This window comes from Hemicordylus capensis, chromosome 6, assembly GCF_027244095.1.
Source record: "Hemicordylus capensis ecotype Gifberg chromosome 6, rHemCap1.1.pri, whole genome shotgun sequence".
NCBI classification, from domain to species: domain Eukaryota; kingdom Metazoa; phylum Chordata; class Lepidosauria; order Squamata; family Cordylidae; genus Hemicordylus; species Hemicordylus capensis.
Window position 1 is genome coordinate 28,744,837 of NC_069662.1, and position 15,930 is coordinate 28,760,766.

The 15,930-nt window shown below is 44.3% G+C and overlaps 1 protein-coding gene across 1 annotated transcript in view; it reads right to left on the reverse strand.

The window, feature by feature from the left end:
• The window catches only part of LOC128331053 (deleted in malignant brain tumors 1 protein-like), a 131,679-nt gene that overhangs the window by 66,295 nt on the left and 49,454 nt on the right, over window positions 1–15,930 (reverse strand). The window contains exons 15-16 of the mRNA XM_053264416.1: window positions 6,650–6,685; window positions 2,840–3,124 (exon numbers count right to left, since the gene is read on the reverse strand). Of these exons, the coding sequence (XP_053120391.1) occupies window positions 2,840–3,124; window positions 6,650–6,685 (321 nt within the window). The remainder of the gene's footprint in view (window positions 1–2,839; window positions 3,125–6,649; window positions 6,686–15,930) is intronic.

A 15,930-nucleotide genomic window follows, 5' to 3' on the forward strand; every position in this document is an offset into this window, starting at 1 on the left:
CTGGCGGTCATGTGACCTCTCTCTCTGGACTGAGTTTCCTTGGCAACGAAGCCAGATCTCTTTGTATGTAAATGTGGGGGCCCCATGCAGTTTCCTCTTGCAGCATTCCCTCCCCACCTTGGGTTTCCTCTGGAATGATCAATTGTTGCTTTAAGAGCAAAGTTACTTGCCAATTCACTTTCATAGCGAGAATTCAAAACTTTTCTTCTGTTTGTTTCAGAAGATAATGTTTGCACTGCTTTCTCAAAGCTTAGATTGGTGTGGGTTTCCAATTGGCCGATTATACTGCTATAGCTGGGGGGCATGCTTAGGAACAGAGCTTCCAGCTTCTGACTCTCTGTAAATTGCTCCCCTGCCACTTTAAATTGAAAAAAGAAATCTTCCAGAAATCCCATATATGTAGCAAAACAGTCCCCATCTTTATACTGGAGATCCTGCATTTTCTTTCTCAAGTTAAAGGTGTATGCCCACCCCTTCTTCATATGCAAGGAATCTAGCTTGCTTAGCATTTCCCTTGCGGTTCCAAGATCACATATTGTGTAAAGATAAGTTTTACTCACAGAAGCTGCAATCAAAGCTTGAGATTTCGCATCCTTGATAGCCAATTTTGTCTGGCAGTCTTCTCAGCAGCTGTGGTTCCTTCTGCGGGGGGGGGGGGGTCTTCCTTAGTAACTTTTTTGAGTCCTTCTGCTTTCAGTGCAAGCCTCAATCTGGTTTTCCATTCCAAATAATTGTCTGCATTCAGGATAGTCAGCCTGAGTTTTCCCTCTAGGTAAGTAGCCATCCACACTGGCTCCAAAAGGCAGTTACTGCAGGTTAGCAATTCAAAGTGTCCATGCTAGATCTCACTGGATCTCCTGGAACAAACCTAACTCTCTAGTTGTAGTACACACAGCCCAAAATACTAGGCTCCCATAACCTGTTGGAAATTCTCTATGGTGAGAGAATCCCTTTCTCATTATAGCAGAGTGCACAGAGGCACAACACAGCAGATTTAGTTAGGCATGCGTGTATGCTGAGAGTAAAGTAACTTGGAGCCAATTCATAGTTTCAAATAAATATATAAGGCAATTATTAAGGAACTCCATTCTAGATAGGAAAGTGAGGAGTTAGGATCTCTAATCTATCTATCTAGCTGGATGCAGATGGATTCTGCATCTTCTCTGCACACATGGTGCAGGGAGAGAGGCTTGCCATGTTGCAAGGTAGAAGGACAGGTAGGGAAGAGAGAGAGGAAGGAAGTTGATCCCTACGAGTAGCAATCTACATATCCAAAGGGATAGTGTCAGAACAGTAGAGAAGGGATGACCAATGTCTTGACCCTCTAGCCCTCTGACTTACTAGTCTGTCCTTCACTGTCTGAGGCAAGAGACAGTGCAAAGTCCTTTTACTTCCAACACCCTTTTCATAAATGAATGTTCCATCAGTTGTTTGTATTCTGCAGTATCTCCTGTTCTTTAAAATGCCTGCTGTCAACCACATGGGGACGGCATTCAAACAAGATATTCATTAGGGTTGGGCAAACTTTTTATTGTTTGTTACAGCATTCTTTCTCATTTTAAAAAAACAATTATTAATTTTTCATTCATGCAAATCACATTTCTTTCTTGATTTATTCATTGTGATCATCTTTGTTTTGTTACTTAAATTTGGCTTAAAAAAAAAAGCTTTCTTCCACTGTTGCTTTTTTGTAGCTGCCTGTGGGAACAGCAAATATCCTCTCAGCAACTGCCTCCTGGTGGTCAACACTTTAGTTACCCATAATGCCCAAGAATTTTTAGTTTTCAGGGTTCTGAAGGAATAAATGTTGACTGCCACAGAAATGTTAGTCCCCTCTTGTGGCTACCACTTTTTAAAAGATGCTCTTAAATTATGCTGTGTCTTGAGTGTTCTGGGTAAGAAATTGAGAGGAGAGCTGGTCTTGTGGTAGCAAGCATGACTTGTCCCCATAGCTAAGCAGGGTCTGCCCTGGTTGCATATGAATGGGAGACTTGACGTATGAGCACTGCAAGATATTCCTCTCAGGGGATGAAGTCGCTGGGGGAAGAGCAGAAGGTTTCAAGTTCCCTTCCTGGCTTCTCCAAGATAGAGCTGAGAGAGATTCCTGCCTGCAACCTTGGAGGAGCTGCTGCCAGTCTGTGAAGACAATACTGAGGTAGATAGACCAATGGTCTGACTCAGTATATGGCAGCTTCCTATGTTCCTATGTTCCTAAAGATGGCAGCTGCAATGAGCATTCACTGACCTCTTCTGCTACTGCTTGAAACAGGTGACCACTTTCATCCCAAATCTCACAAACCAATAACAAAGGGATATGAATGAGAGTCCCATTTTTAACAATATGTTAGAAGCAGCTGCTGGGAGGTATATTTAGAGGAACAGGAAGCGAAGGGGTGGAGTGAATCGTTGTGAAGATTTAGAATGTCAACCTTGCAGTAGCTGTATTAGTTGAAGAACCAGTTTGTAAAGAAAAGAAAATAAGTTTACTTAATCTTCAGTGTTCCTGTGAGTCTGAAGTATTGTGCAAGAGGACAGTGCTGCATAAAGCACCACTTATACTTATCCGTTACATTTTTCAAGTGTTCTGAAGTAAATGAATATTGAAGTAAATTGACCCCATTTGGTTCATTTTCCCCAATTCATTCCAAGACAAATGCACATGTCTAACAGCACTACACAAAAAAGTAATAGTGAAATTAATCTTAAGCTTTACTTGCAGATTCCTGCATATTAAGCCACTGTTAAAAAAGAGAGCAGGCCAGGTTTTTTTCTATTCAGCTGGAAATTCTGATCATGTAAAAAGTGACAGGTAAATCAATCCATTGGTGCATAAACTTACCTGAGCAGACAACACCGGCGTCTTCTCCATGGCTGCAGTCATGTTCCCCCCAAGGCCTTGCTGGGCATTGACTGAGAGTTGATTCTGTCCCTGTACACTGGACATTATCCAGCCAGATTCTCCCAGCTCCACTTCCAAATCGTGCTCCACCTGGGGCTAATGTTGCAGCTCCACAGCCCAGTTGCTGGCATACAACTCTGGCTTCCTCAGTGCCCCAGCTGTCATCACAAATGGTGCCCCATTGGCCATTATGGAACAATTCCACTCTCCCACTGCAGTCATGTGGACCATTCGCCAGCCTGATATCACCTTCACTGTTTGAGCCCAAAGCCAAACCTAGGCAAACTATATTTCAAAGAGGGAATCAGCAAGTGGGGTAAGGTGAATTTCTTCCATGGATCAACATTTGAAAAGCAACAGTAGCATTATATAAAAAGTGATTAGAATCTGCCAGCTGAAGAGATAGAGGTACAGTGTGTGTGTGTGTGTGTGTGTGTGTGTGTGTGTGTGTGACCTCAATAGCTAAGTGTTTTATTGCCCCTAACATCCATGCAAGTCTGTGTATACGTGTATATTTTATGTATATTTTAAATTTATGTGTATATTTTACCCCTTCATTTCCCCCCTAAAATTGCCTGTATGCTGCTGCAGACTTCGAAGGCACCCTAATGGTGAAGCAGGGGAGACAAATGTCCCTGGCCTGTCATTCCCCACTCCCCCGGGCACTCCCTCACCCCACCAAGGCACCCAGCCAGCCAGCGAATGGACCACTTGCCTGCTGGGAGAGGGATGGGTGGCACTTCTGGGTTTCAATGCAGGAGTTGTGGCTGGCATTGAAAAACAGCTACCCATTGCTCACCCCTCTCCCAATTGTCGAGTGGTTCTTTCTCTAGCTGTAGGGGTTGCCTTCAGCCTTCCTACTGCCCGGTTGTGGCAGCAGCATTTCCACAGGTTTTCCCATTCTTGTGGATGGTGATTATGTACCATAGAGGAGGAAGATTCCAGGATGGTGGGGAAGAAAGACAGGATCTGACCATGGTGATTAGAGCCATGAACAGGAACAGGGGGTGGGGATAGATTGCAATGTTTTGTTATGGTCCCCCACTTGTGTCTACTAATATCAAACCCGAATAGTCCCTTGCCAATTGGTTTCAAAGTGAAAGGGAGCAACCCAAAACACAATAGTGGCCCTGCATCCTCGGGGACTCTTCAGGAATGTAGAAGTACTTTATTAGAAATTAAAAAAGAAAGAAATATATCCTGACAAGACCTGTCATCACCAGCTTCTATGACCTACAGAATATTGAAGATGTCTGAGAGGAAAGAAAATGTGACAGGGAGGAATTGGCTAACCATTCCTTCATCAAGAGCTAGAACTGGCCTGCTTGAGCCCCTAACTTATATTATATTGTCTGCAAAATACTCCCCTCCCTGCTTTGTACTACAAGGTTTCAAGATGGAAACCCCTCCATACATGTCTGATGTCCACTATATAGCAGTTAAGAATTCAGATTCAGGATTGGAAGGCAGGCTCCAAAATGGGTTCTTTAGCACTGTATGAGGAATGACTGACATACCGTGTAAGGATGCACCAATGCAGCAGAGGGCAGCCTAACAGAACTTGCCACTAACTGTGCTGGTGCATCAAGGAAGCAGCAGTCTCTGAGAGGATCCCGTTCCCCAGAAAGCCTTATTTGCTGCCTGAAAATATTAGGGGTGTGCAATTTGGATTTTCTGTGTTTCGATTCGGATCCGAACCGAAACACCCCTGTTCTGTTTTGTATCCGAATATTGCCCATCCGAATCACCCCTGATTCGATTAGGATCTGAATTAATCTGAATCTGAATCTGAATAGATTCAGATTAAAAAATGGGTCCTGGGGCCAAAATAGTGGGGTGGGGTGGTAGTGCCTAATGGGTGGAGGCTACCACCCAAATTTCAGGGGGATTGGGCAGAGGGCTGATTTGGGGTGAATTTTTGAAGTTTTAGTGCCTTTGGGGCAGATTGGGGGCATAACGTGGGATCTGGGCCAAAAGAGTGGAATGGGGTTGTAGTGCCTAATGGGTGGAGGCTACCACACCAATTGCAGAGTGATTGGGCAGAGGGCTGATTTTTGGTGAATTGTTGAAGTTTACGCGTCTTTAAGGTTTTTCCTCATAATGTATAATGAAGCTTTCAGCAGCCCCATAAGTGCACTTGGGGGGTGCTGGGGTGGCCCAGAGCGAGTGGTGGTGTAGTGCACATAGAGTGCCAACCACCCCCATGGGTTTCTAAACCATGGGGTACAGTGTTCTGTTGTTTCTGAGGTATTCTGAGTGTGGATTCTATGATAGCAAATTAGAGTGGATTCATGGTGTCTCATTGAAAATCTCATTTGCTATCATAGAATCTACACTCAGAATACCTCAGAAACAACAGAACCCTGTACGCCATGGGTTAGCAACCCATGGGGGTGGTTGGCACCCTATGTGGCACCACCACTCGCTCTGGGCCAGCCCAGCACCCCCCAAGTGCACTTATGGGGCTGCTGAAAGCTCCATTATACCTTATGAGGAAAAACCTTAAAGACGCGTAAACTTCAACAATTCACCAAAAATCAGCCCTCTGCCCAAATCCTTTGAAAAAATTCAGGTAGCTTCCTTGCCCCTACCCGGCACTACCACCAACCCCACACCACTCTAGGCCACCCCTTTCCCCTTGACGTGAAGCAATACACCCTCCATTATACCTAAAGGGGAAAACCTTAAAGATGCGTAAACGTCAACAATTCACCAAAAATCAGTCCTCTGCCCAATCACTCTGCAATCGGGGTGGTAGCCTCCACACATTAGGCGCTACCATCCCACCCCACTCTTTTGGCCCAGATCCCACGTTATGCCCCCAATCTGCCTCAAAGACACTAAAACTTCAAGAATTCACCAAAAATCAGCCCATTGGCCAATCCTCTGCAATTGGGGTGGCAGCCTCCACCCATTAGGCATTACGACCCCACCCCACTATTTTGCCCCTGGGACCCAGAATTCGAGCAGACGTCACATCAGACCTTTTTGCATTGAAGTCAATGGGAGGCAAAAAGGCGGGAAATTCAAATAGATGCCATTTCTCAAAATGGGGGGGGGGGAGAAGGCATTTATTGGCCACAAAATGGAGGTCCGAAACATCCGAATATTCAGATCCGAAACAGGGGTGATTCGTTTTGGATCCGAAATTTTTCGGTGTTCTTCGGGGCTGATTCAATTCGGATTCGAATCACCCGAAATTGGCTGTTTTGGGTACAGATCGTTCTGTACCCGAAACGTTTCGCACATCCCTAGAAAATATGTCCCTGGCAGCTGTGCAACTCAAAGAAATAATTTTAGGTGGCTCGGAGGGCTACCTGACGAATGGGAGAATTTCAGAAATTGCTGCTTCCTTGCAATAAGTGAAGTTAGTTGGGAAGTTCTGTTGGGCTGTTCTCTGGCTGCACCAGTCAATCCTTACTCTTTGGTGAGTCAATATTTAAGGAGATCAGGCATGGGAAGAGATCTCCCCCCCTTTCCCCTCAAAACAACCACCACCAACAGCCTACACAACGTCCTACACAAGTGATAAAAGGTTTTTGTTCCAGGTTGACCGGAGCCCTGAACATGCTTGTATGAATTGAGAAGTGTTGTTTTGTAGAAGCTGAATGTGACACAGTAGCCACAGAAGGTGTTGGTGGAGGCATGAAGGTACACTTTTTTCTTTGAAAAAGAAAAAGAAAAGGTTCACTTACCCCAAAGGCAGGCCAAGAGAAGAGAGGGCTTTGCCATCTCTCGCAGCCCCTTCCCTAGAAGTCTCATTGAATAGGGAGAGTGCAGGCAGCCCTGGGTCCCACCCAGCTGGGTGGGAACAGATTCCTTGCTTGGATGGGGCACTCAGAGACTGGGCTCTTTGGCTGCACTTCGTGCTGTTGGGATATTCATAAATGTCAATGCCACTTATAGAGGTGGAGGACAAAATGCTGGGGAAAGGCTAGTAGGAACTGGGAGGGAGGAGTATAATCAAGCTCAATTAGACAATCTTTTTGACACTGCTGTTTTCTGTATTTGAGATATTGTGAAAGAACAATTTTCAGATCTTCCAAATGAGGAACTGAAAACTTTGCTCTGATCTTTGTAATGACCTCAGGGTTAGAATTAGGGTTAATTTGAATCAGGATTTGGTTAATTTGAATAAGGACACTCAAGGCTTAGTTTGAATTAGGACTTGGCTTGAACGACAGGAGACAACTCTGGAATATATGAAGACTGACTCTGAGCATGTGATGGTTGCCTTTTTCTCAATAGTGAATGACCATACGTGCACACTAGGAATGCTCCCATATTTCTCTCCATTTGAATTTTGTTGTGGAATCCTCCAGTCCACCTGTCATTGCTTGCCTATGAATGGACCCAAATTCATAGAGTTTCCAGCATTGATTTCATTAATGTTTTCTATACTCTTGGCATTTTTACATCTTTATGCATTTATGTTCTTTTCCAGAGAGACAGCAACTGGACTTGCACACATTCTGATCTGTTTAATGGTGCTCAGCTTCCTACTCTGGGCATAGTCTATCTAGACTATCTACAGTCTCCAGACTGATGCATGTTGCTGGTCACATGCTTAATTTGTTCTTTTACTCTGATCAAGGTGGTGTTCCATGAGAAGGGACTCCTGTGATTTCTCCATTGGCATGGACAGATCACCATCTGGTTTAGTTTTATAACCATATCCCACCTCTGTGAGGTGATGGGACTATTAGGATGGTCTGCCCAAGAAGGTCATTGACTCCAACAGGATTCAAAGTAGTGTAGGAAGGATTTAGAGTTGGCTGAGCTGGTGATTCTGTTAATGCCCTGGTGTCGAGCTGGAATAGTGAAGTCACCACAGCAGTAGACACAATGGCTCCTATGCGTCCTCTCTGGCCTCTCTTCAAAACTGGCCCCATGGTATATGGAAGAATTACAGGAGTTGGTGGCAAAGCAGATGACTGGAGTGCAAGTGGAGAAAGACCTGACTCAAATCCAACAGATTACAACACAGAACACATTTGAAGATCTATGCTTTGTAAATATGTGCAGCAAAAAAGCAATTCTTTTCTGCCCGCATTGCATCTGCAAGCTCACATCCAGCTGATTTGTCCAGGAGTTTGAGATGGCTAGTACATGCCCCTCCTTCCCTGCATTTGAATTTGTAGTCTTCAGTTACCTGTTGTGATGTTTTAAATGAGGTTTTTGTGTGTGAATAAAATACTTCATATTAGAGCTGACATAGATACCACAATTATTGCAGAGTCTAATGTGGAGGTGTCCAGCAACTCCTCTTATGTGGTCAGACTGGATCACTTTCAGTCTATGACTCCTGAGGAACTGGAAAATCTACCTGGAGTGGTGTAGCCTACCACCTTTCCTCTTGATCCTTATCCAACATGGCTCATACTATTTGGTAGAGGGGTTTCTCTGAGGGAGGTAAAGATGCCTTCCTGTCTTAAGGAGGCAATTATTAGACCTCTTCTGAAGAACCCTGCATTGGATCCCTCAGAGTAGTTAATAGCACTTAGCACTTACATTTATATACTGCTTTATAGCCGGAGCTCTCTAAGCAGTTTACAATGATTTAGCATATTGCCCCCAACATTCTGGGTACTCATTTTACCGACCTCGGAAGGATGGAAGGCTGAGTCAACCTTGAAGCAATTATAGGTCCTTCTCCAACCTTCCATGGCTGTGTAAGGTAATTGTCAGTCTGTGTAGACAATTCTGAGCTAGATTGACCAATAGTCTGATTCGGTATATGGCAGCTTCCAATGTTCCTATGCCGAGAGGGTGGTGTGCTCCCAGCTCCAGGCAGTCTTGGAGGAAACAGATTATCTAGACCCTTTCCAAACTGGTTTTCAGGTGGGCTATGGGTTGGAGATTGCCTTGGGCAGCTTGATGAATGATCTCCAATTGGGAATTGACAGAGGGAATGTGACTCTGAAAGAGTGGAAGGCACTGCTTTTACTTCATGGGCAGGTTCCAGATGGTGTCACCAGGAGATTGTAGCTCTTCAAAATGAGAACTACTGGGATTGATCATCAGGATATTTTGTGCAGGGTGTTATCAGTATGTGGATGACACCCAAATCTTTTTCTCCATGTCAGTTTCATCAGGAAATCTCTTAACTTGTCTTTTGGTTGATCCATCATCTTGTTCCAATATGGTGGCCACTCAAATATTAGCAACTAGGTAGGTGCTGAAATGCAATTTGGAAGTCTGAATCATGGGCACATTGAGTACTTCCTGTTACTTCCGGTAAAGGGGGCAATGGGGTGGCAGGGAGGTATGCTGCTGCCGCGATGGACTTTGAGAAAACCAGGCACTGGTGGGGGGAAAGTGGAGGGAACGGCGTGCAACCTGCCCCTCCCTTAAAGGCAGAGACCCCCGCCTTTGAACAGCCCCCCCCCCGGGTCCATGTACATCCCTAATCCTTATCCAGAACTGGCCAAATCCCCTCATCCTGATTGGCTCTCCTACTAACCAACAGCATCTCCATTTTGTCTGGATTTATGCTAGCCCACATCCAGCCTATCAATGCCTCCAGTCCCTGATTCAGGGCATTCCCTAGGATCAGGTGATAAGAAGAAATAGAGCTGAGCGTCATCCACATATTGCTGACAACTCAAGTCCAAATCTCCAAATGAGCTCTTTCAGCAGTTTCATGTATATGTTAAGCAGCAGGGGGGGGGGGGAATTGAACCCTGTGGGACCCCACAGGCCAGTCGCACAGGAGTCAATCAATAGTCCCTCAGCACCACCTTCTGCACCCTCTCCTCAAGAAAGGACTGAAGCCACTCCAAAGCAGTACCTCCAATCCCCATACAGAAGAGGTGGTCCAGAAGGATGCCATGGTCGAATTTTGCTGAGAGGTCCAGCAAAATCAGCATAGACTCACTCCCTCTATCAAATTTCTGGTGTTCTTTTACTGTGGTGATTCTCTTTATTTAGCAGGGGGAGAGTAACTGGCCCTCTCCACGCCCAGCACAGTACCTCCAGTGACTGTTGCTCGTGTCTATCTTGTTTTTCCAAGACGCTGGATCTTAAGACCAGGAAAATCATGACCATCAATCGTGCTCTGCATCCCCGCAGTGATGTCGATAGTTCCTCTGTTCATTAGCCTATCAACATCACTGCGGGGATGCAGAGCATGATTGATGGTCATGATTTTCCTAGACTTACGATCCAGTGTCTCTAGCTCTGCCTGGGTCCAGTCTATTATTCCTGCAGTGTATCTGATAACAGGTATAGCCCAGGTGTTTATGGCTTGTATGGTGTTCCCACCATTGAGTTTGGACTTGAGGATTTTTCTAACTCTCCTGATGTATTCACTTCCAATTTTTCTTTTAACTTCAGTGTGTGCAATGTTATCAGCCTGGAGAATGCCCAAGTATTTGTAATGTTCTTTCTCTTCCAGGTTCTTGATGTTGCTTCCATTGGGCAGTTCTATTCCTTCTGTTTTTCTTAATTTTCCTCTGTTCATTATTAATGCAGCACACTTGTCTAGTCCAAACTCCATTGCTATATCGCCACTGAATATACGGACAGTGTTTAGCAGTGATTCCATTTCTGACTGGAACTTTCCATACAACTTCAGATCGTCCATGTACAGCAGATGGTTGATTTTACTGGATGTTTTAGATGTTTGGTATCTGAGGCCTGTTTTGTTTAGTATTTGTGAAAGTGGGGTCATGGTGATTACAAACAACAGAGGGGATAGTGAGTCCCCTTGGAAAATGCCTCTTCTAATGCTAACCTGTCCAACTGTCTTGCCATTGATTGTTAACTGTGTACTCCACATGCTCATTGCTTTTTTAAAATAAATATCCGAATGTTTTTGCTCACACCAGTTGTTTCTAAACATTTTAGTATCCATGTGTGAGGCAATGAATCAAAGGCTTTCTTGTAGTCAATCCATGCAACACTTAAATTTGTTTTTCTTCTCTTGCAGTTTTCTAAAATCATTTTGTCAATCAGCAGCTGGTCTTTTGTGCCTCTGGTGTTTGGGCAATTTCCTTTCTGTTCAACTGGAAGCTGTTTGTTAGTTAATAAGTGTTGCATCACTTCATCTGCTATTATTCCAGTTAATAATTTGAACATGGTTGGCAGGCAGGTTATCGGTCTATACTGTAATTACTTGGAACTGCACCTTTTGCTGGGTCTTTCATGATGAGATGAGTTTTCCCAGTTGTTAGCCATTGTTCAATATCACCGCCTTGCAAAATGTGATTGAACTGTTTTGATAGTTGTTTATGAAGGCTTGTTAGGTGTTTAAGCCAAAAGCCATGCAGTTCATCGTCGCCTGGCGCAGTCCAATTTTTAATTTTCTTTGCTCTTTCACTTATTAATTCTAGTGTTATTATTAGATCTTGCATTTGTTGCTTACATTTTTGACCTCTTTCATCCAGCCTGCTTTTTTATTATAATCTATTGGATTGTCGCATAATTTCCCCCAGAATTGCACTGTTTCTTCTTTATTTGGTGTTTCTACGTTTCTTGCAGTTTCTCCTTCTATGCTTTGGTAGAAACGTCTCTGATTCGACTGGAATTGGAGATTCTGCCTGTGTTGTGTAATTCTGGCTTCGTATCTGCTAATCTTCTTTGACACTGCTGTTATTTGCTGCTTTATTATTTCCAGGACTTCTCTAATTTTCCTTGAATCTAGGTGGTATTTTTGGATCAGATACTGTTTGGTGTTTTCATTCTTCAGCTTCTTGTCTTTCATATCTTTCAATTTACTAGCATCTGATCTAAGCCTGGAGATTTTATTTTCTAATCGAATCTTCCATTTAGGTGATGTACTGCTTTCTTTTTTTACAGGTCCACTGATCTTATATCCGAGCTCTTGTGTTGTTATTGTTGCTGCACTGTACATTAGTTGGTTTGTTTCTTGCAAATTATTGCTTGTTATTTCTGCAAGTGCAGCATTGACATCTTTTAATGCCTGAGCAAGTTGTTTTTTGGCAACTCTTTTTAGAGTTGTTGAACCCTGGTGGTTGTTTGGTTCATGTGCTCAGTTATTTTTTGCTTTAGTTCTTGTTGCTTTTCTGTTAAACGGCATTCAGGTTGCTGAGGTGAAGGCAAAGGGACGGTTGCCTGGTTTTGATTTTGAAACAGTTCAGCAACAGTGGCATCCTCTGTTTCCAAGACCTCCTCCACCTGCGCCTGAGCAACTTCTTCAATTGGTGGTAATTCTTCTTCCATATCTTGAGCCTGTGTTGCTCTTTGCAGTTCTTCCAGCTCAACTCCTGTGAATACTTTATTTCTTATTATGAATCTTCTCTGGTCTGCTAGCCTTTGTTCTGTTATTTCTGTATCTGGATGCTTCTCTTTCCAAATTTGGTACATTCTTTTTAAATAACCTCTTCTAGTTGGACTAGACTTGTTATAGCAGATCATTATTTACTTGTTGGCATTTTTCATATATTTTTTTCGGTTAAGCGATGTTTCTTCCAGTAACTTTGCAGTCTCCAGCCCTGATTGCTCAACTGAAGATCCTGAGTCCTGTAGCCCACTTGCCACCAGATGTCCAGGGACTATAGCACCTGGCATGGTCCTTGTTGACCCGGGCGACGACCGATCCAGTATAGATTTATTAAAGTTACGTCTCACCATATTGTTGATGGGAGGGGCACTCTTTGTCTGGCTTCTCTGGTGAGACCTGTCCAGCATGGTTGGACCTCTGGCATAGCTCTTACCTTCTTCAGAGCACACAAGCCCCACAACCACGCCAAGGTAGTGCCTTATTTATTATTATTATTATTCGTAGTAGTATTAGTATTAGTATTAGTATTAAAATGGAAATTTTGAAACAGGTCTGTAATTTTCCAGGTTGGAGGGATCAAGGGAGGGCTTTTTAAAATGGTGGTCTTACCACCGCTTCCTTGAGGCATGATTGTATCTTGCCCTCCCTTAATGAAGCATTTATTCTAGCCTCCAACTTCCTGCCTGCACTCTCCCTGGCAGATCTTATTAGCTATGAAGGGCAAGGGCCCAAAGCACATGATGTTGCTCACACATTGCTTAGGATATTTTCTACTTCCTCAGTCTGCACAAACTGAAACAAATCCAACACTATAGGACCAGATGGTGCCTGAGGCAAGTCTGCTGGAACTGTCAAAACTCTGGAATCTAAATCGACACAGATGTGAGTGACTTCATCTTCAAAGTGGCATGCAAAGGGGTGGCTCAATGTGGACATTGAAGTCCCCCAAGCCTGTAAGTCTAGGTAAACTCAGTGCCACCTCTGAGACCACCTCCACTAGCTCAGGCAGGGAGTCTGAGATGCAGTGGGCTGAATCAGAATCCCCATCCCATCTCGGAGGCCCAGCCTCAAGAACAAACACTCAAAATTCTGTGATTGCCTGATGGGATACCAGGAAAGGTGAATTGTTTCATGATAGATGGCCACAACTCCCTCTCCACAACCTTCAAGGTGTGGCTGCTGTAGGATCAAGAAGTCTGGAGGACAAATCTGAGAGCCCTACCCCACTCAGCTCAACCAACCTGGTCTCAGTCACACATGCCAGGTCAGCATGCTCAGCCAAAATCAAATAATGGATGAGAGATATTTTTGCATCTACTGACCTGGCATTCAACACTAGCATCATAATCCTTGAGGGAGTTTTCCCAGAACTCCCTGGAACTTCAGGGCTGGAAGAAGAGCCAGAAAATCCACAAAATCACTGTCTCCAGATCATTCCCATTGCACCACTCTCCCAGAGACATCCCCCAGCCCAGCTATCCCAGCTCCTCTGCTTCAGTAGCACCAGACCACAAAACTCTTGGTCACATGCAGCCGAAAAGCCCGCCCATGTTCAGGAATACTCACACCAATCCTGTGCCAAGTGAACCTTCACAGTAGCACACACTTCAGGGTATATATTGCCTTCACTTGCAACATACCACTTCTCAGAATTAAAAGGGAGGAGATATTTAAACTTAGGTGTCCCACATGAGTCAAACCCTGAGTGAGAGCTGTACTCACCAATTCTCACCCTGCCCTCTCCTCACTCCAAAAGCAATCATAGATGCCCCGACAATCTTGCCAAAGGAAATGGCCCCTCAAACCTTGAGACAAGCCACCAGCAGGAAATTGACAATATGGATCCAAACACCAGCCTTGAGGAGATAGCTGCTCTAGGCAGCAGATCTTAACATCCTTTCAGATGGGGCTCTTGCTGTCACACCAAGCTGCTATTACTTCTCTGACTCCTCTATGCCTTTCCTGCCAGTCACTTCCTCAGGGGACAGAAGGCCAACGTCTCCTGATGTTCTGGAAACCCCCTGGGCCAATTTCTCTGGGAACCCCATTGGGGCTATGTTTCCTAATGCTCTATGATAACTTTGCTAGCTTTGAAGGGGGTGTCTTATTTGTTCTTCCTTCTTCTGAGCATAGGTTCCTTTGTAACGTATGTGTTGATAGTTGAAGACAAATCAAATTCACATCACAGGGGAGGGGGTCCCAGGCAAGAGCCACCATGTTAAAGGAAGCTGATTGTGGGCTCCACTAGAACTCATTACTAGGGATGTGCGAATCAATTTGGGTACAAAATGGTTTGTATCTCAGTCTAGCTGATTTGAGTGATTTGAACACGCCCCTGTGTTCAATTGCCCAGATTCACCCAGATTTGGACCTGAAAAAAATTGGGAATTCGGACCTCCATTTTGTGGCCACAGAGGGTTGGGTGGCAGTGCCAAATGGGTGGAAGCTACTATCCAAATTTTAAAGAAATTGGGCGAAGGGGTGATTTTAAAAGTTTTTTTTTAAAGTTGACATGTCTTTAAGCTTTTCCCCATAGGGAATAATGGGGATTTCAGCAGTCTTACTTATAACTCCATGTGGGGAGCACCAGGGTGGCCCAGAGAGGGTTGTGGTGGGTGGTAGTGCCCAATGGATGGAATGGAAGCTACCACCCAGATTTCAAAGAACTTGGGCAAAGGGGTGATTTTTAACAATTGTTGAATTTGGCATGTCTTTGTGGCAGATTCGGGGGAGAGAAGGGGTTCTGGGGGCAAAAGAGTGGATCAGGTGGTAGTGCCCCAATGGGTGCCAGCTACCACCCTGATTTCAAAGAAATTGATGAAAGTGGACAAAACAAATTGGGGTGATTCAGTTCTGGTACATATTGAATTGAAAAAATTGATTTGGGCACATCCCTACTCATTACTGTATAACTTGTCAAGATTATTTTTCTGGTCTATGGACTGCAATAAATAAACTGACTGATTGCCAAGATAACATGCATTGTTCTATCCAGTGCTTGACCTTCTGTAGCCCAGCCTTTACAATCTGAAGTGATTCCTGCTGCGTATAATGCAGGCTATTTGTAATGCCAAAGTTAAGCTAGCTTTGCAAAGGAATTTGATATGTCAGACCAATGAACTCACATTGTCTTTTACAGTATTTTGCATGGAATTGCTGGGAAGGAAGAGGGAGGAGAAAGAGGAAATGGATGAAGAGGAAGTGGACATGGTTGAGAGAGCCAGAGGTGCACAGAGTGGGGGTGATGGAAAGGGTCAACTAGAAAACAATGATTTAAACACACACACACACACACACACACACACACACACACACACACACACACACACCATGTGATTACAAGGGCAGGTACTGTTGGAGACGGAGCTCCTGGAGCATTGACTCTTGGCACCTTTTATCCTAGTGACCACTAGGGGCATTAGAAATAGTGACAGTGAGGAAGGGTCTTCCTCTTTACTTCCCTCCTGTTGTTTCTTTGTCTGATCTGGCATTCTATGACTGGTGGGCTGATATTCTCAGGGCCTATCTCTCCACCCTTCCTGCTCCTAGACTGCTTCTTGCTTTCTGCTCTGCTTCAGACTCCATAACCCATTCACACACACACCATGCGCTCTCTATACTATGAAGACAAAAAGCTAAGGCATATAGGCTTTCTATCCAAGAATGTAACTTCCACAATAAAGCTTACTTCCTTCTGGATCTTAAACAACCTTCTCAAGCTACTCTTTAATAGACTCAACTTTACTGCCTGTCAAAATTGGAGTTGGTCAGATCATGGGTGTAGTGA